This window comes from Entelurus aequoreus, linkage group LG12 (assembly GCF_033978785.1).
Source record: "Entelurus aequoreus isolate RoL-2023_Sb linkage group LG12, RoL_Eaeq_v1.1, whole genome shotgun sequence".
Taxonomy (NCBI): domain Eukaryota; kingdom Metazoa; phylum Chordata; class Actinopteri; order Syngnathiformes; family Syngnathidae; genus Entelurus; species Entelurus aequoreus.
Genome location: NC_084742.1, coordinates 42,314,676 through 42,341,925, shown reverse-complemented (window position 1 = coordinate 42,341,925; position 27,250 = coordinate 42,314,676). Strand labels below are relative to the sequence as shown.

The 27,250-nt window shown below is 40.5% G+C and overlaps 2 protein-coding genes across 7 annotated transcripts in view; one reads left to right on the top strand and one right to left on the bottom strand.

The window, feature by feature from the left end:
- Window positions 1-5,464, top strand: part of nat8l (N-acetyltransferase 8-like) — a 29,912-nt gene extending 24,448 nt beyond the window's left edge. The window contains exon 3 of the mRNA XM_062066009.1: window positions 369-5,464. Within this exon, the coding sequence (XP_061921993.1) occupies window positions 369-736 (368 nt within the window). The 3' untranslated portion in view covers window positions 737-5,464. The remainder of the gene's footprint in view (window positions 1-368) is intronic.
- An 822-nt stretch (window positions 5,465-6,286) lies between these two features.
- Window positions 6,287-27,250, bottom strand: part of poln (polymerase (DNA directed) nu) — a 70,370-nt gene continuing 49,406 nt past the window's right edge. For all 6 annotated transcript variants that reach the window (XM_062066001.1, XM_062066005.1, XM_062066002.1 and 3 more), the window contains exons 18-27: window positions 25,928-25,985; window positions 24,692-24,769; window positions 23,623-23,734; window positions 18,333-18,415; window positions 12,377-12,508; window positions 8,890-9,000; window positions 8,693-8,771; window positions 8,412-8,479; window positions 6,810-6,871; window positions 6,287-6,744 (exon numbers count right to left, since the gene is read on the bottom strand). In XM_062066001.1, the coding sequence (XP_061921985.1) occupies window positions 6,667-6,744; window positions 6,810-6,871; window positions 8,412-8,479; window positions 8,693-8,771; window positions 8,890-9,000; window positions 12,377-12,508; window positions 18,333-18,415; window positions 23,623-23,734; window positions 24,692-24,769; window positions 25,928-25,985 (861 nt within the window). In that variant the 3' untranslated portion in view covers window positions 6,287-6,666. The remainder of the gene's footprint in view (window positions 6,745-6,809; window positions 6,872-8,411; window positions 8,480-8,692; window positions 8,772-8,889; window positions 9,001-12,376; window positions 12,509-18,332; window positions 18,416-23,622; window positions 23,735-24,691; window positions 24,770-25,927; window positions 25,986-27,250) is intronic.

The window sequence follows — 27,250 nt, the reverse complement described above, 5'->3', positions numbered from 1 at the left end:
ATATGAATACATCTCACACAATAAAAATTGGGAAGGTTAGGAAGGGTCTTTTTCCTTAAAATATTACATAGTTTGTGCAGCTGAACGCAGCATGCACTCAAGTACCATGTTGGTTTGACTTTGAAAGCAGCTTTTTTTTAGGTGGTGGAATGTTGTCTGCTAATATTTGTATCTGACATGAACTAATTTGGCATGTCAGCACTCTGTTTCACCAGTGCATGCTTGATGGAGTACAGTCTCTTGCTGTGTTTACTATAACAAACACATTTTACGCTAAGCGTCTTTGTAGTGTACTGATACACTCCCTGCAAGTAACTGACAGTCTGTGGCCGTAATAAACTAACTCAGTGTGTCTCATCCCTCCTCAGGCTCTTGTTTCTGGGTAGCAGTGCTGGACGGATGCGTTGTGGGCATCGTGGCGGCACAAGGCCGTGAGGATGACAACGCGGTGGAGCTGCGACGCATGTCCGTGGATTCTCGCTACCGCGGCAAAGGCATCGCCAAGGCCCTGGGTAGACGTGTTCTGGAGTTTGCGGTGCGCAACAACTACGGCTCCGTGGTACTGGGCACCACAGCCGTTAAGATGGCCGCCCATAAGCTGTACGAGTCACTCGGCTTCCGCCGAACAGGCCAGAGCGATGACTACAGGCTTCCTGGTATGAGCCGCTCGGCACTGGAGAGGCTCTTCTTCCAGATCCGATACAGCCGGTACCGCTTGCAGCTCCGTGAGGAGTGAGAGGTGAAAGGGAGAGATGGAGGAAGAAAGGGACAGAGAGAGGGAGCGACGACCCCCTCCCATCCTACATCTGAGAGCCCCTCCTCTCTTCTGACAGCTTTTATTTATTTCTCTTAGGCATAATTACATACGTTTTCAATTTTACAGTCACTAACATCGACAATACTTATGTTGTCTTTATAGTATTGTTTGACATTCCTTTTTGTTTTCCTCCATTTTCATTATTATCAATCTGTTTTGGCATCCTTACTACCTTTTCCTTACTTCCATCCGAGAAAAATCAGCATTAGTTGTGGACATCACATGATCAATACCCTCATTCTTCACTATTCCCGAGTGAATCCCCCCCACACGCACAACACGCCCTTCCCTGATTGGTCCGCTGCAAGATGCATCAGGCAGGTTTAGACTCAGCTAAGAGAGGAAAAGGGGTGAGGGGTGGGGGGACGTGGCCTCCCTGAATATGTATGGTGTGTGTACTTGGTCCACACATATCACATCATTTGGCTTTCGACGCCGTATTAAAGCACAGCAAAGAGTGTGACCACCATGGTGAGGAAGACAGATAGAAGGATGAGCACAGTGGGTGCATCTTTCATCTCTCTCACCATTTTGGTTCTGGTCTCTTGAGCTGCCCTAATACACAATTCAACATTTATTCAAATAATATAATAATAACAATAGTATTACTGGACAGCATTATTTACAGTACTTACAAACACTTTAACTATATGTTGCAATATGCAATTATCTGCCAGATAAAGCAACAGAGGTTTTTAAACCACACTGATATGGGATAGTAGAGACATGACAACGAGCAATATTTATACAAATTCAGCACAATAAAGCCAGCAGTGTTCATTATATAACCTAAAATGAGTCAACTATCAAATGCATACAAATATAAAAACGACATCTCCCTTTCTCCCGTTCACAAAACTGTCTGCAACCCTGGGCCGAGACCCTACACCCCCATAACCACTAACCTTTGACCTTGACCCCACCCATTTCCCACCATCTCTGCATGAGATACAACGCCTTGCTGCACTGCTTTTATTATGAAAGCTTACTGGGGCCCCTAGAACTTTACTCAAACCCTCAGATGCTATCTGGGCAGTTTGATGTTCTGCTGCCTCCAGGTCGGACTTTTGACTGGATGTATGAGTGTGTGAGTGTGTGCACACTCACCAAAAGCAACGCTGCCTGGATGACATCTTGCCCGCCTGCCAAGCAACTGCGGAATGCAAAAAGCAATGCAATGTGGCATGCCTAAGTACCCAGTGTGTGCAGCGCCTACCCTGTGGCGGGGAGAAAATCAATTAATATATATTTATATATGCTATATATAAATATATATGTACGGTATGTGAAGAAAAAGTATTGTTACTTTTTTTAGATTTTCAATAATAACAACGTGAAACATTTGCATGAAAAATGTTTTCAAAACATGGTAAAGGGTGCCAAATGGTCTATACACAGCCAGAGCTTGTAAATCTTTCAAGAGGCTACCAATTACTAGAGAGTAATCGTAGCAGTCGGCTAATGGTGAAAGGTTTACTGCAGGATCGTGACATTCTGTTGCCGGTAGCCATTTTGTGACTATCATGCTGAAACAGTGTTTCTAAATGAGGCGAAGTGGGGTGGGTTGCATGGACACTCGCATGTTTAGACTTACACAAGCCACAGCACCTAACGCCCCAAAATGAACCTCCAGCTATATGTCAAAATATATACTAAATACAAACACATATACTCGCTACGGGCTCTGACTTTTGTGAGTGAGCATCCTTTCTTTAAAACTCCATAATGTTGTACAAAGCAAAATGCACGAGGAGCATCAACAAACATGACAGAGACGTTGGGATTCAGCTTTGTCAAGGGAAAAGCATCCAATTTTGAAATGTGCCTGAGGCTTTCCAGATTAGAATGTCATACCAAAATTGTACAGAGTACACTTTATCTCACGTAACACTGAGCATCATTACACAGTATGAATGTCTAGAACAAGAGGCAGCCTTCGCAGAGGTAGATTGTAAAGACGACGGTGAGCCATTTGCGCTATTGCCTATCTCAGTTCTTGCATGATTACATTTACAAATGAGAGTACATTAATTCTGAACACATAATTTAGAATTCTTTATGCACTGAAATCAAACACAGGGGTTCAAATAACACGCAAACTGGACAGCCTCAAGTAGCTTAAGGGTGATTTTTCAACTGTAAAGTGCACTACAATTTTTGTCTATGTCTATTCACTACTCGACAGGAATGCCATGTCAAGACCTACGCCCCTGGGAGCCGGTTCGTAGTAATGTGTAGAAAAGGTTCTGTTGATATACAATCTCACTTCTGTCATGAGGTTTGCTTGAGTGCGCGGGTGCTTTCCAATTGCTTTGAAAGGTGGGCTGCATCGAGAGCCCTCCCCTGATGGAGAAGCATCATTTACGTGCTCTACAATCCACTATACTGCACAAACTGCTTTGTTTAAAATGAGGAAATCCTCAACAGTGACCAAAACCACTTTAAGAAAGAAATTATTACAAGGTCAGTATGTTAACATAAAAGTGCACAAATGTACAGATGCTGCAGGTTGTGAAAGGCAATGTCCCCTAAAAAGCATGAATTTACTTTAAGGGGGCACAGAGTAAAAGTAAGTTAAGTAGTTATTAACATACAACATTAGATGTTAGAGATCATGTATGATTGTAAATATGCGCTATTAATGCGCTGGTAATTTGCGTCAGTGGTGTCTTAAGAAGAAGGCTGCCATGTGGAAATGTTCCAACGTCTAAAGATGGCGAGGATCCCGGGGAGGAATGTGGCACATTAGCGGTTGGGGGTGGGAGGTGGGGGCTGGATATGCTGCAACAAGGATGACATGGACTCCTCTCTCTCTCTCTCTCTCTCTCCCTCCACCTCTGGTGAGGATGCTGCTTCACTGCGGCTCATACAAAAACGGACTCACTCTGGACTGAGGCCACAGGTGCCAAGAACACTTCAGCACTTGTAGCACAACTGTGTCTTGACTTAAAACACAGGTCCTTTTGATTTGGCCTTTTGTTTGCTGTGAGGAATATGGATACCGTTTCTGTCATCAGCACCCATGCAGGACACAGTCATTGCACCATCTTTAATTCATACTGACCAACAGCTATTTTTAGGGGGTGGAAATCCAATGCTAAATGTGACAGTAACTTTATTATTCTTTGTGTTGCCATTTTGTGTTCAAAACGGTTGTATTTTCTATTATTTTTGAGGAAAGAATTGTGTCCACGTGCCATTCAGTCAAGCAATAAATATGACGAAGTAGGCAAACTACAAACGACTGACAGATTCGATCATAAATGTGAAATGCTGCAATGATGTTATATCTCATATATATTACCACTCACGATTGAGTCTTAAGGGGTGTTTGGATTGAATTCTCTTTTGTATTTTCCTTTTTTTACTTTTCTGTTGGAGTATACACAAATGTACCTCTGCATATTTGTACAGATGTCAAAAAGAAAAGGTGGATTTGTTGATGATGGTTGTCCAAGCAGACAGGGAAAAGATTGTGTCACTGCACCCCGAAAGTGTAAAGTCATGTTACGAAGGTTTTTGTTGAACCACTACTATTCGGGGGAGAAATCAACCAAAAAAATTCAACTCTTAACTTTGTTGACTTTTCTTACGAGTAAGATTCAAAGTCGTGTTTTGAATCTGTAAGTTAGTAACTGTAAAGTTGTACATTGTTTTGTAAATAGCGTCCGAGGGCTGGTTTTTACCCACTTTATAACAGAAGCTGTAAATGTAAAATAAAATTATATTTTAAATTTATCTAGGGCACTAATTATCCAGTAATGCAGGTGTCTTCATCTGTTTTACCTCAAATTGATCCCATAGTAATGACTTCCGGCCACTTTCAGGGGCCGAGCTGCACACCATCTTGACCCAGGGCTCCACGCCCTCCCCCTTCCTTGTCTGCTTGAACTCTGGAGATGTCAAAGTGAGCTTAGCACAGTCAAAAAGCAACACTGCTCGCTTCCTTCCCACACCAGCCATGAAAGTCAAACTAGCGAGATGCTGCGATGCCATGAGGCTCTCTCTGTCCTGTCATGACTGCTGTCTTGTTGCCAGGAAACACAGCACAGCACGGCGGGGAACTGATCTGCAGCCACACTGTTAGGAGGCGGCCAGGTCAAATACATGGCCATGACGGGGGAATGGACAGAGGAACTAGCTGATGGGTGGAAGGCTAGACTTTTAAATTGCAACTGAGGGAACTTTGTAATTGGGGCATAGGCGAGATGTAGGGGGAGGTGGCGCACTTATGGAATGGTGTGGAATTTGAGGAAAAAAGAGGCCCATTGCGACTGAAAGTAGGAAGTTAGTTGCACTTGAGGTCCCACTGACTAATAGGGTTTGTGCAAAAGGGATGAGAGCCCAAAATACAAAGCACAGTTCATATAAAAAGATGGGATGGGAGTGGTGAGGGGGTCAAGTAACATGTCAGGGAATTTGTTGCTGGTTAAGCCACTCTGCTTTAACCTCAGTGGCTGCATTGAATCAGTTCCCTTAATGCCGTACCATCACACTGGGAATGACACTATGGGATTATGAGCCCTTCTTTTTTTTACAATGACAACTGAACACTGTATAGATTTAAAGATGGAATTCCCTGCATTATGATGAACGTGGATGTATATATAATGTATCAATAAAAAATGACCATGCATTGAGCTTTTACATGTTGCAGTAGCAAAGTTATTTCTTAGCATCATTATAAATGTGGTGGGATGGTACTCACATCTGAGGTTGCCATGGCAGCTGTGGGGAAGCTCACACGGTTTCCCTTGCCAACTGGACTAGTCTGCCTTCCATAGTGACAAAAAGGTCATTAAATGTCCTTAATGTTAACATGCAATCCATCCCGTTATAAGAAATTGCATGTCAATGAGGTGAAGTTGCATTCATTAGTAAGGAATTTCAACAACAGGGTTGCAGTGTTTGTTTTACCTGTCGACAGACTTGACAATAAATGCAAAGAGATCGGCTTCAGAACTTGGACATACCAGTCTCACGCTCCCCTCAGCAGAGGGAGTTGGCGTGGGGGTGGTGTGCGGGATAAAGGGAAAAGGAAGTGCACCCTTAAACCAACAGAACAATGAGAGAATAGAGGGCCAGATTTCCATAACACTGTCCAGTGCATCAGCATGGTCGCACACGGCAAGCCTGGAACTGGTGGAAAGTAGTTTTACAACAACAGTAGGCAACATTTGAAATAAAACAGCCCGTGGCTTTGCATTGGCATAATGGGTCTGAATTGACAATATCAAAGAGCGCCTCGGATAAGGAAATTTGGTCAGTGTGCCTGCAAGCCTGTGTGAGAGCATTCATGGTGGATAAAAAAGCGTGGGTGTGTGTGTGTTTGTGAAATGTGTGTGAGCTTGTGTACGGCGATTTGTGGAATGTGTGTGTGAGGGACTTGAATCAAGACAAAGGGGGCTCAAGACTAGAGTGCAGTGTGGGGGAGGAGGTGGAATAGAAGAGTCGACGTAGTATACTGAAAGTGACAACCAGCATGCTTTATTAAGCGTACAACAGTAAATAATTCAAATATCACTCTTTTAAACATGTATAGTCACCTGAGCAACAAAGCGAGAGCAACAGTCTCAACAAGAAAGAGTGGAAATGGAGGAGGAAAAGAAAAAAAAGAAAGAACTGGTGCAATCTAGTCTATAGCTGATGCCGTTGCCCTCGGATACGAACGGAGTGAAAAAAGACTGGGAGCGGGAAGGAGCCGCAGCTGCTGTGTTTCCATGGCAATGTGGATGCAGGACGAATGAGGCGAGACACACAGGCAGAGTGATTCTAAGAAGTTGCTGAATGATGAAGAAAACAGAGTGAGAGGGGCGGAGGAGATAGATACTGTAAATGTTAAGAGGGCATTAGGAGAAAGAAGGGATGTAAAGCTCAGACATGGAACCCCAGGACTTGCCACTGGAGACTGCCACCTTAAGGGGAACCTGGAGAGATCACATAAATAAGTTGAAATACCGCAACCCAATCCATATGTGTTCTCTGCACTCACTTTGAGATGGACATCTGTATGGTCTATGTGCCGAAGACCCTCCATAGTGCGCTTCACCAGAGCTGGACACACACATGAACAAGCACTTTGAATTGTAAAGCCTCTTAGTATGCAGACGTGACTTTTTCATGATGTTAAAATAGTAATGTGACTTCTACCCTCATAACAACGCGTCAGACCTGCCCCCCCAGTTTTCTATACTAAAAAAAGGGGGAGAATGCAGGCTTCGCTACACATCTTAAACTGCAGTTCCGCCAACTATCAGTCAGTCAGGTACAAACATAGAAGCTGTAAATTTGATCATTTTTATGTTACAGCCTCATTCCAAAATGGAATATTGTCCCAAAAATTCTACAGAAATGACCCCATATTGGCTTTTTTATTTTTATTTTGCAAATTTATTAGAAATAAACAACAAAAATCACATAAAAATAATTATTTGCAGCTTTTGCTCAATACTTTGTTGATGTACCTTTGGCAGAAATTACAGCCTCAAGTCTCTTTGAATACTTTGGCACACCTATCTTTGGGTAGTTTCGACCATTCCTCTTTCAGGACCTCTCAAGCTCCATCAGGTTGGATGGGAAGCGTTGGTTTTCATCCGGGATGTCTTTGTGCATTGCTGCATTCATCTTTCCCTCTATCCTGACGAGTCCCCCAGTTCCTGCCGCTGAAGAACATCCCCACAGCATGATGCTGCCACCACCATATTTCACTGTAGGGATGGTATTGGCCTGGTGATGAGTGGTACCTGGTCTCCTCCAAACATGATGCCTGGCATTCACGCCAAAAAGTTCAATCTTTTTCTCTTTAGACCTGATAATTTTGTTTCTCATGGTCTGAGAGTCTTTCAGGCGCATTTTGGCAAACTTTTTACTAAGAAATGGCTTCCGTCTGGCCACTCTACCACACAAGCCTGATTGGTGGATTGCTGCTGAGATGGTTGTCCTTCTGGAAGGTTCTCTTCTCTCCACAGAGGAATGCTGTAGCGCTGACAGAGTGACCACCAGGTTCTTGGTTACCTCCCTGACTAGACTAAGATGAATGCAGCAATGTACAGAGACATCCTGGATGAAAACCAACGCTTCCCATCCAACCTGATGGAGCTTGAGAGGTGCTGCAAAGATGAATGGTTGAAACTGCCTAAAGGTGTGCTTAGCTTGTTGCATCGTATTCAAAAAGACTCAAAGCTCTAATTGCTTCCAAAGGTGCATCAACAAAGTACTGGGCAAATGCTGCGAATACTTATGTATTCCATTTTGGAATAAGGCTGTAACAGAAAAACATGTGGAAAAAGTGAAGCACTGTGAATATTTTCCAGATGCACTGTAGCTATGCTACATTACATTGTTATACTCTTTGATGTATAGCATCCATTCCATTGCGTACAATAGTGATTCTTGGAGACACACACAATACATGCACACCAAACAGTGGGTTTCTAGTCGGTCTTACTAAAAGCACTTCTAAACTGTCTAAATTCTACCATCGAGGCTACATTTTGGACAACATTTGAATGTACTATTGTGGTACCTCTGAGACTTATTTAAAATTCTTGAAAACTCTATAATATGGGAGCAATCCCAATGCAATCAGCGTTACCTGCAAACTCTTGCACGTGCGACTCCTCCACTTCCCATAGCAGCTCATCGTGGAGCTGGGCTATGAGCCTACATTTACAAACACATTCACAACATTATGTATTTTCTCTGCCATGTATTGTGTCAGAACATGTGCATGCAGCAGTGGCAGTCAGTGGGGAATATTTCACGAGTCTATACATTCAGTTGGATGGTAAGCGGGGGAATACCACTTATGTATTCTGGCTATTTCTTCAATGGATAAGAACATATTCTGTTTATAAAGTAGATGACTTGAAGTACCTCGCAGAGAGTGAACTGGAGGAGCAGACCAGGTTAAAAACTCGGATCATGGCCATCTTACAGAGGTCAGCTGCAGATCCTGCTCACAGGTCACAAAAAGGTTAGCGGGCAGAGGTGGTGGTGTCCAGCGATGCCAAAAATTGACCTTTTTTGACTTTGTTTTTTGTTTAGATTGCTGATACAGTAAATGTTCCCACCTTGGATCATAAAGTTGACTGCCTGCCTCTCCGACTGCATGCGAATCGCCCTGTCTGGAGAGTTGATATTATGCAGAATGCGCCGACGACCCATGATGGAACACACATAACCTAAAGCACATACAATTGTTTTTTGTCTGCACAGGCCTCATCTTTAATACAGCTTCAATCATTTAGTGTACTCTACTATCATCAGAAAATTTGAGGTGACACTCTGATAACACAAAATCCCATTATTACATGCAGGTATGCAGCAATTTGTACACACACACAGCAGAGCAGTACATTCCAATGGCTGGACAATGGGCATGGCTTTGCAGCTAAATCCCTCCAGTATCCCTTACTGTGAGGAAAGTCAACCAGAGCATAGAACCTGAATGGCCCAAACACGTAGGAAATGAGCTCTCAACAGATAGAAAGAAACAAACACAAAAGACCTCCACTGACCCGTGACACTTGCATGCAACCTTTTCACCGCAATCATGACCTTTGCACTGGGCCCCAGTGCATAACACAAATGCACATATCGTGTATACATGACTGTAAATCATGCTGGAATGTGCTTGCTAAGAGTGTGTGATGCTGTGTGTATTTAATGTATGTACAGATGTGTGTGAATAAATACACCTTGTTTTCTACTGTGCGTGCACTCACCACTTTGTAAAACAGCAGGCATCTCTACAAAGGCGTCTATAAAGGTTCCTTACAATTACTAGGTTGCCACCACATGACGTCCTCTCAGATGGCAGACAAACATTAAATATGGCGGCTGTTTATTTACCTTAAGCAGAGCAAATCTGAGCATATTTTAAAGGTTTAATGGCGAAAACACAAGCCAGATATCATAAACAAATATAGGAATGTGATCCGCACACACATCATAAAAGGGAGTAGAAGTACACTTCTTTACAACTCTATAGTTCAAGAATTAAGTATTTAGCCATGAAAGACAATGTTGGATTTATTTGTGCATTGGTAATGTAGTTGATGGAGGTTAACAAGTGCCGTCACCGCTTTGGGATCGGTGCTATATAGTTTGTTAATGGTGTGCAGTTAATGTTTTGTCTCAATGTTTAGCTAGATTAAGATACTTCCCTGTTGTCTAGCAATGTTTGGTTTTCATCAATGTTTAGCTATATCAAGATACAGTATGTTGTTGCTATGGAATATGCAGCCTATGTGAGATTTGTTAATCTAGTTTATATTAACATGTTTTTTTTAATGCTAAACATTGCAGCATATACGCTACACAATGCACACATTTCTTCCATACACGGAAGTCTCCTAAATAAAACATATACTGTATATACAAGTAGATGGAGAATAAGAAAAGCAATTAAATGATAAACAGGCTTTTACAGTTTATACAGATAATGACAAAGTGGTCACGGCAAATTTGATCGTGTCGTTGACTGAGTTCCACTTGACAAGAGTGACAGGTTTAAAGAACTTCTTGTGTTTTTAAAAATATTTTCAGCTTAATAATGGATCATCTTAGCCACTATAATACATTTTTACAAATATCCTATTGGGACATTTTCCACAGGCAAGTGCATGTATGCAGAATGTATACTCTGCTTTTAAACTGCTTACTAGGGATTATGCTATGTTTGACCTTATGCTTGAGCCCGAGTATATGGCCTCCAGATGTAACGTCACGTGCAACCCAGCAATTTGATGTTATGAAAAATTATGTGTCCTTAAACCCTATCACTTGGTTGAAAGAAAAAGGTAGGCTTTGCTACACATCTTGAAATGCAACCTGGAGCTGTGCCAGCTATCCAGCAGTCAGCTACATACACAGGAGCTGTAAGTTTATTTGGTTTTACTTCAGTGACTGAACAAGATGCTACTGTTAAATAAATGCCAGTGTTGCTAACATTTGTGTTCTTCTGTCCCACTCTGTAACGTTATGTTGTTGTATGACGTACAGTAGGGCATCTATGTATGTTGGACAAGTGCAGATTTACAATGTATATGTAGAAAGTGCATCTTGGAGACATACTCTGTCTCTGGTCAAACACAACTAATAAGCATTGAACACACAAAAAATAAAACACACAAAATTCAGTGTTCCCATTAGGGCTTATTAAAATAATATTTTAACCGTCTACGTTCTGACTTCAAGGCTAGATTTTGAAAAAGGCACTTTGTAGGACCTCTCAGATTTAGCTATAACTGTTCAACTACGGTGCTTAAAAATAAAGGGAACACTTAAACAAAACAATGTAAACTCCAAGTCAATTATACCTCTGTGAAATCAAACTGTCCACTTAGGAAGCAACACTGATTGACAATCAATTTCACATGCTGTTGTGCAAATGGAATAGGCAGTCAGTAGTGTTTTTTCACTTTAATTTTGAGTGTGATGGCAAATCCAGACCTCCATGGGTTAATGAATTTGATTTCCAGTGATCATTTTTGTGTGATTTTGTTGTCAGCAAATTCAACTATGTAAACAACAAAAGTATTTAATAAGAATGTCATTAATTCAGATCTAGGATGTGTTATTTTAATGTTCCCCTCCTTTTTTTTTTTTTTTAGCAGTTTATATTATGAGACCTTTACATGATGTAGTACCTTTCCAGTGTTTCTCCATATTGTTTTAATTGAGGCATCCTTCTCAAGTGAACGAGTCATTTGAACCGTAATGATTTGCTGCATATTGTCTTCCTCTGAAAGGTGGTGTCACATCATTTCAGCATGCACAACCTACTGAGATCCAATACAAGCTCTGTCAAAAAGCTATTTAATGTACATTATTTGATATATTTGGATTGTGTCTGCGTACTGTACATTCATTATGCTCTGACTAAAACATTTCCAACAAATTTGACAGCGGCCTGCACGTAGAGTCTCGTTAGTCGTAGAGATAAAACACCCAAGTAAATACTATGTGAGGTATCATCCCAGCCAGAATAGATTACTGTACAAGACTGGTTGGGGGCTGGGGTGTTTAATCAATTTGAATTCTGTGGTAGATTGAGGGAAGAATGGCAGCATAAAAACAAGATACACTTTTTTTTTTTAAATCAGAAAGATAGGATGGCGAGTAATAAGAGCATAGGTTAAATTAGGCTGAAGTTGGAAGACTTATTTGTCAAGGTGTCAAGACTTGACTGCAGTAGTGTGGTTGTGTGAGTGTGTCCAAGTCTCAGGTGTGCTGTGTTGGCAGTTAAGGTCCAATATAAATATCTAAGTGTGCCAGGTATTGACAAACTGCTGTTTATTTTACTCCTACACTATCATCATCCTCATCTCTCTGGAAAATAGACTTGAGGCACGGGCAGATGGTTAGTATTCATCTAGTGTGTTTTCTATTGATATGTTGCTTGTCTTTGTTTTATATCGCATTAGATGACTATGAGGTTTGGAGCTCATCTTTGTCTTAGTCAGTCAGATGTTTGACAAAAACAAGCTTGTAAGTGGGCTCAAAAAGGTTAGGGGCCACTGCTTTAGGAGAACTAGCTTATTTTTGGAGACACACCCTGTTTGTGGCTCTGCTGGATGGTTGTCTGAATGAAGGTCTGGATTTCTCGGTACGTCTGGAGGAAGGTGTCTTGGAATTGGACGGTCTGCTCGACGCTCACACCCAGAATGCCGGACAGGCGCTCACGGCCTGCAAGAAGACACCACAAAGTATTAGTTCACCTCAAATGTTGGACTATTTATTGATTCCAGTTTTGTGGAAAATATCCATCTATACTGAACAAAAATATAAACACAACACTTTTGTTTTTGCTCCCATTTTTCATGAGTTAAGCTTCAACATCTAAAACTTTTACTATATACACAAAATACCTATTCCCCTCAAATATTGTTCACAAATCTGTGTTAGTGAGCATTTTCTCTCAGCCAAAATAATCAATTCCACCTCACAGGTGTGGCATATCAAAATGCTGATTAAACAGCATGATTATTGCACAGGTGTGCCTTTGGCTGGGCTGCCCACAATGAAAGGCCAATCTGAAATGTGCAGTTTTGATTTATTGGGAGTCTGGGGAGTTAGAAAAGCAGTCAGCATATTGTGTGTCCATCATTTGCCTCACGCATAGCAACACATCTCCTTCGCATAGAGTTGATCAGGTTATTGATTGTGGCCTGTGAAAAAGTGGTCCACTCCTCTTCACTGGCTGTGCAAAGTTGCTGGAATATGGCAGGAATTGGAACACACTGTCATATACGCCGATTCACAGCATCCCAAACATCAGTGAGCATGCTGGCCATGCAAGAACTGGGATGGTTTCCGCTTCCAGGAATTGTGTACAGATCCTTGCAACGTCATGCTACAACATGCAGCTTGCATTGTCAGGCTGCAACCTGAGGTGATGGTCTCGGGTTAATGGCACAACAATGGGCCTTTCGTCACAGTATCTCTGTGCACTCAAAATGGCATCAATAAAATGCACTTGCGCTCGTTGTCCATAACATACGCCTACCCATACCACAACCCAACACCCACCAGGGTCCACTCGATTCACAACATTGACATCAGCAAACCACTCTCCCACACACTGTGTTTGCCATCTGCCCTGAGCAGTGAAAAGCAGGATTCACCCGTAAAGAGAACACCTCTCCAATGTGCCAGATGCCATCGAATGTGAGCATTTGCCCACTCAAGTCGGTCATGACGAGGAACTGCAGTCAGTTAGCGACCCCGATGAGGACGACGAGCATGCAGATGAGCTTCCCTGAGACGGTTTCTCACAGTTTGTGCTGAAATTCTTTGGTTATGCAAACCAATTTTTGCAGCAGCTTTTCGGGGGGCTGGTCTCAGATGATCATGGAGAAGCACCTGCTGGATGTGGAGGTCCTGGGCTGGTGTGGTTACAGATAGCCTGCAATTGTGAGGCTGGTTGGATGTACTGCCAAATTTTCTGAAACGCCTTTTGAGACGGCTTATGCAGAGAAATTAACATTCAATTCACGGGCAACAGCTCTGCATGCTCCCTCGAAAATTGCGACATCTGTGGCATTGTGCTGTGTGATAAAACTGCACATTTTAGTGTAGCCTTTTATTTTGGGCAGCCTAAGGCACACCTGTGCAAGATTGGGATGGATTATCTTGGCAAAGAAGAAATGCTCACTAACACAGATTTAGACAGATTTGTGAACAATATTTGAAAGGAATGGCTATTTGGTGTATATAGTAAAAGTTTTCGATCTTTGAGTTCAACTCATGAAAAATGGGAGCAAAAACAAAAGTGTTGCGTTCATATTTTGTTCAGTGTATAATACATGTACTGCATGTGTAATGGCAATGTGCAGATATACTATTCGTACAGCCTAGGGTCCTAAAGTGGGGTACGCAAATTTTTGGCAGTACGTAAATAAAAATTAAAAACAGCGTGATTACATGGGCATCTATAAACCTGGAGGTACAACCTGCTCTTGAACGCCTCATCTTGTGAAGAGCGTCGAGTGCCTATTGATCCTGCACACGAAGAAAAGAAACTGGCACAAAGTTGTTCATTGTTCTGTGTGAGTTATATGAATAAACAACAGGGATGTGAATCTAACAACTTTCAATTCAATTCAATTCTGAGTCTTGGGGTGATGAATCGATTCTCGATTGAAACTGATTATCGCAATATATTATTCGATATATAAATTATAATGAAAAAATTTGTATTTGAAATCGATTCTTGAACATTTTTCATCGATTCAGAATTGTAATAAATGAAAGGCACGATTCGGATGGGAATCAATAAAGATATTACAAATATCATTCATATTGTGAGCTAAGTGAGAGCTGGTCTTCTTACGTGGTGCCGTTACTAATGACTGCATTTTCTGAGCTATGAGCCTGCAATTTGTTTGACTGTACCAGTACTATACGTCTGGATTTGATCTTACTTGGCGACTTATAGGTACAAAAGTTCTGTTGCACAATTTAATGAAACCTTTAGTGCTGCGCAGATTATTAGAAACCAACTATGATTCATTTTAAAATAAGCCACATGATTTTTTTATGGTCAGAAAATCTATACAGACCATGCCTTTATTAAACAACACTGTTTCTCTGAACATCAATGACATGACAGAGGATATTTTAAAAGGCTACTACAATACATACGAGCCAGTGAATTTTACGCACTAAAGCTAGGTAAGTGAATAGATACAGCCAGCATGTGTTGGTGTGCAAAGAAATGTGTGCACATTGATTAAGTGACAATTAAACAAGGCATACTTTTCTATAAAGATTTTTTTCCCCCCAAAAAAATCAATCATATAATAACAAACTAAATACATCAAAAAGGCGAGAAATAATTCAGAGAAATATTTTTCATTCTGTGCTTAAACACTGACTTATGTTTAAGTGTACAGGGGTACTCGGTACATGGCTTCAGGTCAAATATCTGAAGGGGTGTAGTTCTGAGAAGTATAGGATTCACTGGTCTACATTACTATACATCTATAAATTGTAGTAGCACAGTGTGTGTTCTATACCAGTGATTCTCAAACTGTGGTACGTGAACCACTAGTGGTATGCAGGCTCCATCTCGTGGTATGCCAAAGAATCAATTAATAAAAGTACTGTGCAATGTTTTATTTTCCTATATTAAAACACAGTGTTACTGTTCAAACTGCGCCTAATGTTATTGTGGCTAAACAATATCAAATATACTAGTTAAATAAAACCTTTGCTTCGTTTTAATGATTACTTAGACCTACTACACTACTGTAATTCAATCGTTGTCATTATGGTGGTACTTGGAGAGCCAAGTTTTTTCTGAGGTGTTACTTGGTGAAAAAAGTTTGGGAACGACTGTTCTACACTATACACAAGGACTAAGGTTACCAGTAATATAGCAATATCTCTGGATGTATAGTTATAGTATGTGTGTTGCAAAAACCACGTTCTTGTCAAATTAGGTCATTTTGGAGGGTTACCAATGCTCCCCTGCCATTCTCACACACACACACCAATCGGCCTTTCAAGGTTGCCCTCCTGTCTTTTAGTCTGGTTTTACCTTTAGGAGTGGGATTCCTCCTGCCCCTCTGCTATAAAATGTCAACGTGTAATTAAAACGAAAGACGTACAAATCTGTTGTAATCACCTGACCTTTTTGTACAGTATACGTATGTATGTGTCTACAGCACAGCTATGTCCCTCCTCCCTGCATGGCCTGATTATTGTCTTATAGAGAAAGCTTCATCTTAGTATTCCGTATCCATGGCAACACATCCCTCCACCAGGAGCTGTCTGTCTATGCTGATCAGGAGCTCCCTCCATTTGTCTTTCCATTTCCCTCCTTTTTGCAAGCTCGGCCCCACCCACTCGTCGCCGTTCCCCTGTTCCCTACATTCGCTCTTCCTCTCCCGTCCTCCAGGCTGTATGGTTTTCCTACAAGAAATTTACAATTCCCAATCTCTCTCTGGTCACACTTGCCACTCTAACCATTACCACACTTGCCTTGAACTGTGGGTGCATCATACTCTTGCTTCAGCTTTTCTTGCATTTACAGTAAATCATATACTATGGGGGTCAAGTCCTTAAACAAATGAAGCATTATACATTTTATGAAAATAATGCGTAATGTTAACATTGTGGTGCCTTTAAGACACTTTGGAAAAAAGCTGTAAATGTAGAGTAAGTATTCTAAGTAGTCCCGCCAGGCAGTAAAACCTGGTGAAGAGTAGCGGATGGCCATTAAAGCACAGGTTCTCCTCCATCACACAGGTGGAAGCACAATGTACACATGCACACATGGATCCATTATGTACTAACACCTGCACATGCATTATTAAAAAAAATTACTTTTTAACATAACAGAAACCAATTTTTTCAACAAATCTCAAATGTTTTAGTATTAGGTTGTGTTTTACAAGTGACCAGAAGTCTCAACTGCATGTACATTTGTGTGAAACTGGCCCGCAGTTGCACACCTTAAGCAAGCAGAATATGGTCGTTTTAAGTCACTGATAACTACGGTATACGTCGCTAATGCAAAAACAGTCCATGTGCACTCACGGTAAAAAGCATGTGTGGGACGCATAAATGGGTCACACGTGGCACACACGCACACGCTGAGCATTATACACTCATCTTGTGTACTTATTTTTTTCATGCATGCGTCATCCTCGTTTGTTTTGTTGGTCAACATCTGAGGTACGGTTCATGATAATTTGATGATTTTTTTTCCTCAGTTATTTCGGACAGTGAGACCGATGCTATTCACAGCAACAAGGGGAAGTATTAATTTACTTATCTGGGGACTGCCATTATCTATAAAACAGCCCTGTCTCTTCTGTATCACACCATTTTACAGCTTCAGTTGACTGTTGTCGTGAGTTTACACCAAAGGTGTCCAAACTACGGCCCACGGGCCAAATGTGGCATGTCAGAGACTTCTGTGTGGCCTGCGAGGCAACACAAGTTTACCAAGAAGATTGGATTCTGGGCACAACATTATTATATATGACCCAATCCAAAAGACTTTTCCCACTCATGGGGTAAACTAACTATAACCAACAAATAAAGTCAACGCACGGTCGCACATAACACACCTCCTGGTCATTGAACTTTGTGGACATTATAAAACACGTGTACATCATTTTAAATTACACATATTAATTCCTTACAGTGCATGATGGGTAATATATGCAAAACACCCTCTCCACACTTCCCCATGTTTGGCGCATTGAAGCTGCTTGATATTTCTGAGTTATTACAAAACAAGGTAGGATAATTTTTTTTTACATATTCTTGATATTAAATGTTTTATCGTTTATACTTCACATTGCATTGTCGTCGCATTCTAACGTGGGGGTGGGTTAAAGTGAAAGTAGTTGAAGTTATGTGTAGTCGTTCAGTCTTTTATAGCTTAATTCAATCAATGCAAACGGAAGTGTTACTTTGGTACAAAAGATTGTTGTAACGTCACAATCAACGCTCTGCTGTGTGACAAAAAAGTGTCGTAGTATGTGTGTGTGTAACAACAGTGTTTTGGCCATTACACTTGAAAATATGGCTTTATTGCAGTTTGAACTGTAATTTTACATGTTTGGCAAACTTGCCTCCTCAATCTTGGTATGAAATTAATATGTAGGCTTAAAGCATTGCGATCGCAGATTACGTGTAAAAACAGCTGTGTAAACGTGATCACAGATCACTCTGAGACATCACAAATAGTTAAGAGACACTAAATAATAATTTTAAAAAACTGAAGTTAGGGTAGTGATTTGTAGATCAAATTTAGATGCTTATCTAATTACATTACACATATATTTCACATCTATTTACGTATATATAATATAAATGTATCATATATGTATATAATATATTCATATAATATGTATATATTCACACATAGGCTCTATACTGTATATGTGTTTGTATATTGTTACTTTACATGCAGATGGCTTTCGGGCCCGGACAAATTTTGTTAGCTCAAAGCGGCCCCCAAGTCAAAAAGTTTTTACCCACGTTTTATACTAACCTGCTCCGTACACAAGAGAGTACACAATGCGCTTTGCGTGTTCCCGGTCCTCTGAAGTCACCTCTTGGTCGCTCACTCCCTTCCTGGAAAATAAAATACTTTAATGAATCTTACTTGAAACATACAGTTGCATAGATGCAAAGGGAACATACATGGTGGAAATAAAAATGGAAAGGCTAAGGGACACAAAAGGAAGCAAGCCGTAAACAAGAAGTGACAGATAATGTGATGAGTGAAAACATCCCACAAAGTGGGGTTTCTGAGGGCCAGGGGGAGCTGCCACATCCATGTCAGGGTGCCTTTTATCAAGCTCTCTGAAAAACAGTCTGTTGCCTGAGAGGACATGACATATAATTCCCGCATATTCACTAAAGCAGTTATTTATCTTTATATCGCCAAAATTTGGCTATTATTGATAAAACATACAAAGATAAATGTTAAGTGAACTGCACAGGTTGAGATCACTTTTAAAACTTCAGAGTTCTAGTCTACTTGATTTTCACTGCCCCCTGCTGGATAATCAATATCAGCAACACTGTAGGAATCAAACCAAAGCATCCTTTTTGCCTGAATTCTGTCTTCAAGGTTAATAGACTGAGACATAAAACAAAAATGTGCTGCTTTTATTTGAATCTACAACAAAATTTGACTTGCTGTGGTGGGCGTCGCCTAATACTTGCTAATTTCCAAAGAAGCCAAATTTAGATTTCAGTAGTCTGTTTTCACACATTCATTTATCCTACTTTCAGATGAGCAGCTTGAATAAAATGTTCAAATTTTGTCCAAGTCTTAACAAGATAAGTGACTTTCTAAATTAAAGAAGACGCTCATTCGGTGGTGGCCAGTAATCATTTGGCGGCAAACTAATTGTTTTTTCTGCCGCTCTCACACACTTGAATTCTATCTTTTTTAACAGCCTGGCCCGGAACTCAGGGATTAGAAGATTGCAGGAAAAAGACGGGAGAACTTGTGGACAGGAATCAAAAATACAAATGAGACAAAAGGGCCAACACAGAGCGAAAACGAGTGATCGGGCATATTGAGTTATATTACATTTATTAAAGTGAGATCTTTCTGAAGACACAATGGTGCAGCTAATGTGGTAATCAGTTTATGTCTAAGTGCACTGTAAGCTCTTACAAACATATAAAGACACACTCTCACCAAAAATGTTCAAAAAGTCCCTCTAGCTTAGGGGTGTCCCACCCGTGGAGGATAGAGGGGAAGTGATGCAGTTAGCGTAGTTGTCATAGCAACAGGGGTTGCAAAGTTTTAAATTTAAAGATAAGAGGAATAGTTGGTGCATCTCAGTGGCGGCTACTGGTCTTTCAAGTAGGGGATGCTCATTTTCAGCTACTCTCTAAACACGAATGCAGTCTCAAATAACAGAAACAAGATACAAACCCCAAAACCAGTGAAGTTGGCACGCTGTGTAAATTGTACATAAAAACAGAATACAATGATTTGCAAATCCTTTTCAACCTATATTCAATTGAATAGACTGCAAAGACAAGATACTTAACGTTTGAACTGGAAAACTTTGTTATTTTTTGCAAATATTAGCTCATTTTGAATTTGATGCCAGCAACACGTGACAAAGAAGTTGGGAAACGTGGCAATAAATACTGATAAAGTTGAGAAATGCTCATCAAACACTTATTTGGAACATACCACAGGTGAACAGGACAATTGGGAACAGGTGGGTGCCATGATTGAGTATAAAAGCAGCTTCCATGAAATGATCAGTCATTCACAAACAAGGATGGGGCGAGGGTCACCACTTTGTGGACTAATGCGTAAACAAATTGTCGAACAGTTTAAGAACAACATTTCGCAACGGGCTACAGCAAGGAATTTAGGGATTTCACCATCTACGGTTCGTAATATCATCAAAAGGTTCAGAGAATCTGGAGAAATCACTGCACGTAAGCGATGATATTACGGACCTTCGATCCCTCAGGAGGATAGAGCAACATCAGTGTGTAAAGGATATCACCACATGGGCTCAGGAACACTTCAGAAAACCACTGTCAGTAACTACAGTTGGTCACTACATCTGTAAGTGCAAGTTAAAACTAGGGCTGGGCGATATGGCCTTTTATTAATATCTCGATATTTTTAGGCCATGTCACGATACACGATATATATCTCAATATTTTTCCTTAGCCTTGAATTAACACTTGATGCATATAATCACAGCAGTATGATGATTCTATGTGTCTACATTAAAACATTCTTGTTTATACTGCATTAATATATGCTCATTTTAAACTTTCATGCAGAGAGGGAAATCACAACTAAGTCAATTTACCAAAACTGTATTTATTAAACAGTTATTAAGCGGTGGCACACACATTCATGTAATTTCCAAAACAGAAAGTGCAAGATTGTCAGAGACATTTTAAAACAAGCTATTAGTGCACTTTTGTGAATGTCACCAAGATGACTTATCAAAACAACACTAAATTGGGCAGTGGTTTATACTTCAAGATTGCTGATTCACTCATTTTACTGTCAATTAAAAAGGCATTTAGCCTCAGACAGATCATCTAATCATCATGCAGAAACTCAGCGTCCAGGCCAGCTGAAGCCAAGCCCTCTTTACATACACTTCCAGAGACTTCAAGCGTCCAATGAGCGGGACAAAGCCGATGATTGTCTAGGTTGGCTGCAGTGGAACAACCAACTCTATGCTGTCCCACTGAAGTCAATAGATGCTCAGCTTCAACACTGTTTAATGCACTGTGACGGTACCACTATAAACGAGAAGAAAGTCACATGAGCTGACGCGAAAGTAGCTGATTCTGAACAGAAATTAAACTTATTGTCGCGCATATTTAGTCAATGAAATTATAAAAACTATAGTTAATTATTTGACATTTTAGGGGAAGTTGACCTTTCCTTGCAGTCTTCGAGCAAGAAGACTGCCAATCGTGCATGTGCAGTATATATATATATATATATATATATATATATATATATATATATATATATATATATATATATATATATATATACACACAGTGAATATATACTGTGTATACAGTCGTGGTCAAAAGTTTACATACACTTGTGAAGGACATAATGTCATGGCTGTCTTGAGTTTCCAATAATTTCTACAACTGTTATTTTTTGTGATAGAGTGATAATTTATTATGGGTCTACTGAAAATGTGACTAAATCTGCTCGGTCAAAAGTATACATACAGCAATGTTAATATTTGGTTACATGTCCCTTGGCAAGTTTCATTGTAATAGGGCGCTTTTGGTAGCCATCCACAAGCTTCTGGTTTAATTTTTGACCACTCCTCTTGACAAAATTGGTGCAGTTCAGCTAAATTTGTTGGTTTTCTGACATGGACTTGTTTATTCAGCATTGTCCACATGTTCTCAATGGGGTTTAAGTCAGGACTTTGGGAAGGCCACTCTAAAACCTTAATTCTAGCCTGATTTAGCCATTCCTTTACCACTTTTGACGTGTGTTTGGGTCATTTTCCTGTTGGAACACCCAACAGTGCCCAAGACCCAACCTTGGGGCTGATGATTTTAGGTTGTCCTGAAGAATTTGGAGGTAATCCTCCTTTTTCATGGTCCCCTTTAAAGCACCAGTTCCATTGGCAGCAAAACAGGCCCAGACCATAATACCACCACCACCATGCTTGACGGTGGGCTTGGTGTTCCTGGGATTAAAGGCCTCGCCTTTTCTCTTTCAAACATATTGCTGGGTATTGTGGCCAAACAGCTTAGTTTTTGTTTCATCTGACATCACATGGACAAAGATAAGACCTTCTGGAGAAAGTTCTGTGGTCAGATGAAACAAAAATTGAGCTGTTTGGCCACAATACCTAGCAATATGTTTGGAGGAGAAAAGGTGAGGCCTTTAATCCCAGGAACACCATACCTACCGTCAAGCGTGATGGTGGTAGTATTATGCTCTGGGCCCGTTTTGCTGCCAATGGAACTGGTGCTTTAAATGGGACAATGGAAAAAGAAGTATTACCTCCAAATTCTTCAGGACAACCTAAAATCATCAGCCCGGAGGTTGGGTCTTGGGCACAGTTGGGACAATGACCCTAAAGGAATGGCTAAATCAGGCTAGAATTAAGGTTTTAGAATGGACTTCCCAAAGTCCTGACTTAAACGTGTGGACAATGCTGAAGAAACAAGTCCATGTCAGAAAACCAACAAATTTAGCTGAACTGCACCAATTTTGTCAAGAGGAGTGGTCAAAAATGTAACCAGAAAATTGCCAGAAGTTTGTGGATGGCTACCAAAAGCGCCTTATTGCAGTGAAACTCGCCAAAGGACATGTAACCAAATATTAACATTGTTGTATTTGGATTTGGTCATATTTTCAGTAGACCCATAATAAATTGATAAGAGAACCAAACTTCATGAATGTTTTTTGTGACCAACAAGTATGTGCTCCAATCACTCTATCACAAAATAATAAGAGTTGTAGAAAGTACCGGTATTGGAAACTCAACACAGCCATGACATTATGTTCTTTACAAGTGTATGTAAACTTTTGATCGCGACTGTATGTATGTATATATATATATATATATATATATATATATATATATATATATATATATATATATATATATATATATATATATATATATATATATATATATATATATATATATATATACTACCGTTCAAAAGTTTGGGGTCACATTGAAATGTCTTTATTTTTGAAGGAAAAGCACTGTACTTTTCAATGAAGATAACTTTAAACTAGTCTTAACTTTAAAGAAATACACTCTATACATTGCTAATGTGGTAAATGACTATTCTAGCTGCAAATGTCTGGTTTTTGGTGCAATATCTACATAGGTGTACAGAGGCCCATTTCCAGAAACTATCACTCCAGTGTTCTAATGGTACAATGTGTTTGATCATTGGCTCAGAAGGCTAATTGATGATTAGAAAACCCTTGTGCAATCATGTTCACACATCTGAAAACAGTTTAGCTCGTTACAGAAGCTACAAAACTGACCTTCCTTTGAGCAGATTGAGTTTCTGGAGCATCACATTTGTGGGGTCAATTAAACGCTCAAAATGGCCAGAAAAAGAGAACTTTCATCTGAAACTCGATTATTGTTCTTAGAAATTAAGGCTATTCCAAAAAATTGTTTGGGTGACCCCAAACTTTTGAACGGTAGTGTATATATATATATATATATATATATATATATATATATATATATATATATATATATATATATATATATATATATATATATATATATATATATATATGTATGTGTGTGTGTTAAACCCACCACTGACAGGCAAGCATGGCAAAGATGTCTGCCTGATGATTGTTAAAGATGCGAAGCAGCTCAGGGTCAGAGGAGAAGTGTGCCAGGAGTCGCAGCTCCACTTGGCAGAAGTCTGAAAAGATGACCAGTGTTTACAATTTAACAGTGCTCAAAGCCATCACAATCAAATTCGGTATAGTCTGTTGGGGTGAAAGACAAAAAGAGAATGAGGGTGGTAAAAAAAGAGACCAGTGACAAGAAGACAAGACATTTTCTAAAGATATCATCCCATTATTTTTTCATGAGTCAGATCAAAATTCGTCCGAGAATGGCCAGCAGGCTCAAACAACATAATGGATAATGTGTGCTTGCAAATTAAATGAATAATACAAACTATAATGAATGACAATTTGAAATATGTCCTATATATTGAATTCTGATACAAGAGCTGCATCACAAATGTTGCCTATACAGAGATAACATTTAGTTTTAATGTTCACAATCTGAGATGAGTTAATTTAATAATACCATCATACACGTAGGAGTAGTCTCCCAGACCATAATATCGCTCGACGTGCCTCCAAATTTAACTTCTCCTCGAGACACTGGCAAGTGATAGGTAAATGGTAAATGGGTTATACTTGTATAGCGCTTTTCTACCTTCAAGGTACTCAAAGCGCTTTGACACTATTTCCATATCCACACACTGATGGCGGGAGCTGCCATTCAAGGCCCTTACCACGACCTATCAGGGGCAAGGGTGAAGTGTCTTGCACAACGTGACTAGGATGGCGGAAGCTGGGGATCGAACTATTGGCACGGCCGCTCTACCAACCGAGCCACGACGTGTCCACGTAGTTCCATAACACACAAATTATTGAAGGACGTGAAGGACATAGAGAGCGGATGACCAGGTGAAGCATGCTTGTGTGGGCATATGTTGGGCCTCTTGTGTAAACTGGGTAGTGAAACTCTAGCGTGTGTGTGTTCTGTCCTCTTGCTGACCCTACTTATGTAAGTGTGTGACGAATTGTCTGTACCTCCCAGCTCTACCTAGGGACACTGTGGCCAGCAAGTGTGTTGGCTTTACCTGCAGAAACAAAAGCCCAGCCTTCTTGAGGAATGAACATTGCCCGAGGATGAACAGTCACCACCTCTTCCTCCTTTCCTGTGAATAAACATTGCCCACACATTTTATTTTCAAAAGTCCCATATTATAGCACAATATTTTTTAAATAAGACAACCCACAATAATGTATTTGAAGTGAGTTGTCAATAATTAAGCCTCAATATTGAAATTTAGACGGTTTAAAAGTGCTTTCAGTAATTCCTATTGGAATGAGGCCATTTTGTGTCTGACTGTGCACTTGCCCAACGTAATAGATGCCATGCGCAACAATGGAACAGGACACCATTGTTAGCAACACTAGCATATTTATGTGATCTACAGTGCTAACATTACTGTTTTAACAGCAACATTATGCTCGGCTAGCCTATTTGCTGAAGAAAAATACAATAATCACGCATGCAGCTCTTACATCTGTAATGGAATAAATGGAACATTTTTATTTTCAAAGATGTGTAGGAAAGACTGCTTTTTTTACAAAGTTGTGGGCATATACACAGGGCGGCTTCATCTAGCGAGAGGGGAATCTTATCACCAAGAAATTTGGTTTTTCTTTCACAACATTATGACTACCGGTACATGAAACTTCAAACCCTGACCACTTCTGTATAAAGTGGCTCAAACCAGTGTGGGAGATAATAGTTTTCTCATGTTTGGTGCTCACAAATAGGCCCTCGGGACACATAATATTGTTATAAGAGCATTTAACAGTCAACTGTGCATAGCTGAAGAGGACACATCATCTGGTTCAGTATGTATATCTCAGTCTAAGTGGAAGATAATGGGATGGAAAAGGGTAATGCTACAAAACATTATCACTGTTTGCTGACTCGGCCCAAGATGGCTGACATGACTGAGGGAGAGATGCTGATGGAGAAAAGGAGGATTTGATGACAAAGAACTCTCGGTGGCGAGCAAAGGTGCTGATGTTAGCGCCTATGAATCACTACAAACAGAAAAAGAGCTGAGCGTGGCCTGTAGTGCCAGCTAGTAACAGCTTGTTAATGTGGTCCAGCCCTGGCAACAGATGGAGGGGAAGTATTTGGACCTTAATTAAACCAGAAATAGGTCAATTAATTTTTCCCCAAGCGTATACTGAAAATAAACAAATATCACCTCATCTGTTGTACTGAAAACAACTTACATGTAAAGAAGCATGCCCTGAGCAGATTTTAAATTTTAGGCATCTGGGCACCTTACCATGTATGTATTGCCTCTTGCTGATTGTAAGTGGCTGTCTTGGGATAGCCTGGAAGTTCTAGATTGGAGGAAACAAACAGTACATATACAAAACATCAGAGAGGTATTAATTCAACATGTATTATTGCATTGCTGGTTTGCACTCTGCCCCTCTCATCCAGGCAATTAAAAGCCTGACACATTTCGTTTAATCAAATGGGTTCTGACGCTGGGCATACTTTAATTAAAACGCTAGAAAGATTTTCATCTCAAAATAGTAGCAGTGATCGTCTCATCATTTGCCCGTGTTGCATCAAGCCACGAAGTAATCAGAGAAAATGCTGAAACAGATAACACAACCACACACGTCACATTGGCAGTTATTTCCGAGCAGAGGAAAGCTAAACCGCAAAGTGATCAGTCACACTACACACCCTCTAATGTGAGGGAAAAGGGAACTCAGCAGTTCCATTTCAAACGCCGATAATCTCTCCATGTCCATCCTCCGTAGTATGTGTGTGTGTGTGTGTGTGTGTGTGTGTGTGTGTGTGTGTGTGTGTGTGTGTGTGTGTGAGACAGAGGGAGGGAGAGACCACAAGTAATATGCTGGGATAAAGAAAGATTATGCATGGATGAAACTGTTTCCATTCATGCACGATCATTATGCGGTAAGTTTGACCCTCAGAGTGAGTGTACTTTTGTGTCATCCGGATGGTGGGGGGGACACTGCTTCCACCCCTTATTTATTATTCAGCAGCGATAGGAAGGCAGTAACAGAGGCAAGGGAGGGCTGTAAAAAGGACTGCAGAGGCAGGGTGTGGACAGAGGAAAGGATATAAGAGCACAACAGCACAGACATACACACATGCCTGTGAAGTTTAAAGCTGCATGTAATTGTGTTGACAGGTGACTCAGAGTGTGCAGTGACAAAAGCATGAATCAGTACTGACTGAAGGGGTTAAACAAAACATGTATTGAGATGAATGTAAAGTCTGACTGACTAGTTTGCTAAACATATGGCGCAGAATTACCTGTGGTGGTCGTGTTGAGTAATGTAGTTGCTGTGTACCAATTTAACAACTCGTCACGGAACATATGCACGATTAAAACGCACATGTCGTTATTCACTTCACACTGCAGCTACCAACAAACACTGGGCTCCATCTGTGCTGATTGGTGCAAGGATGCTACACAACACCTGCAGCTTAGCTATCCATCAAATGGAGTCAGGTGCTTTTAGGCTATAGGGGCACTACGACCCTGGGCAAACCCCAAAAGATGCTTCAACAGCGAATCATATATTGCAGGTTTTTTTCTGAAAGTTAAATTTCAGCTTCAAGGAAA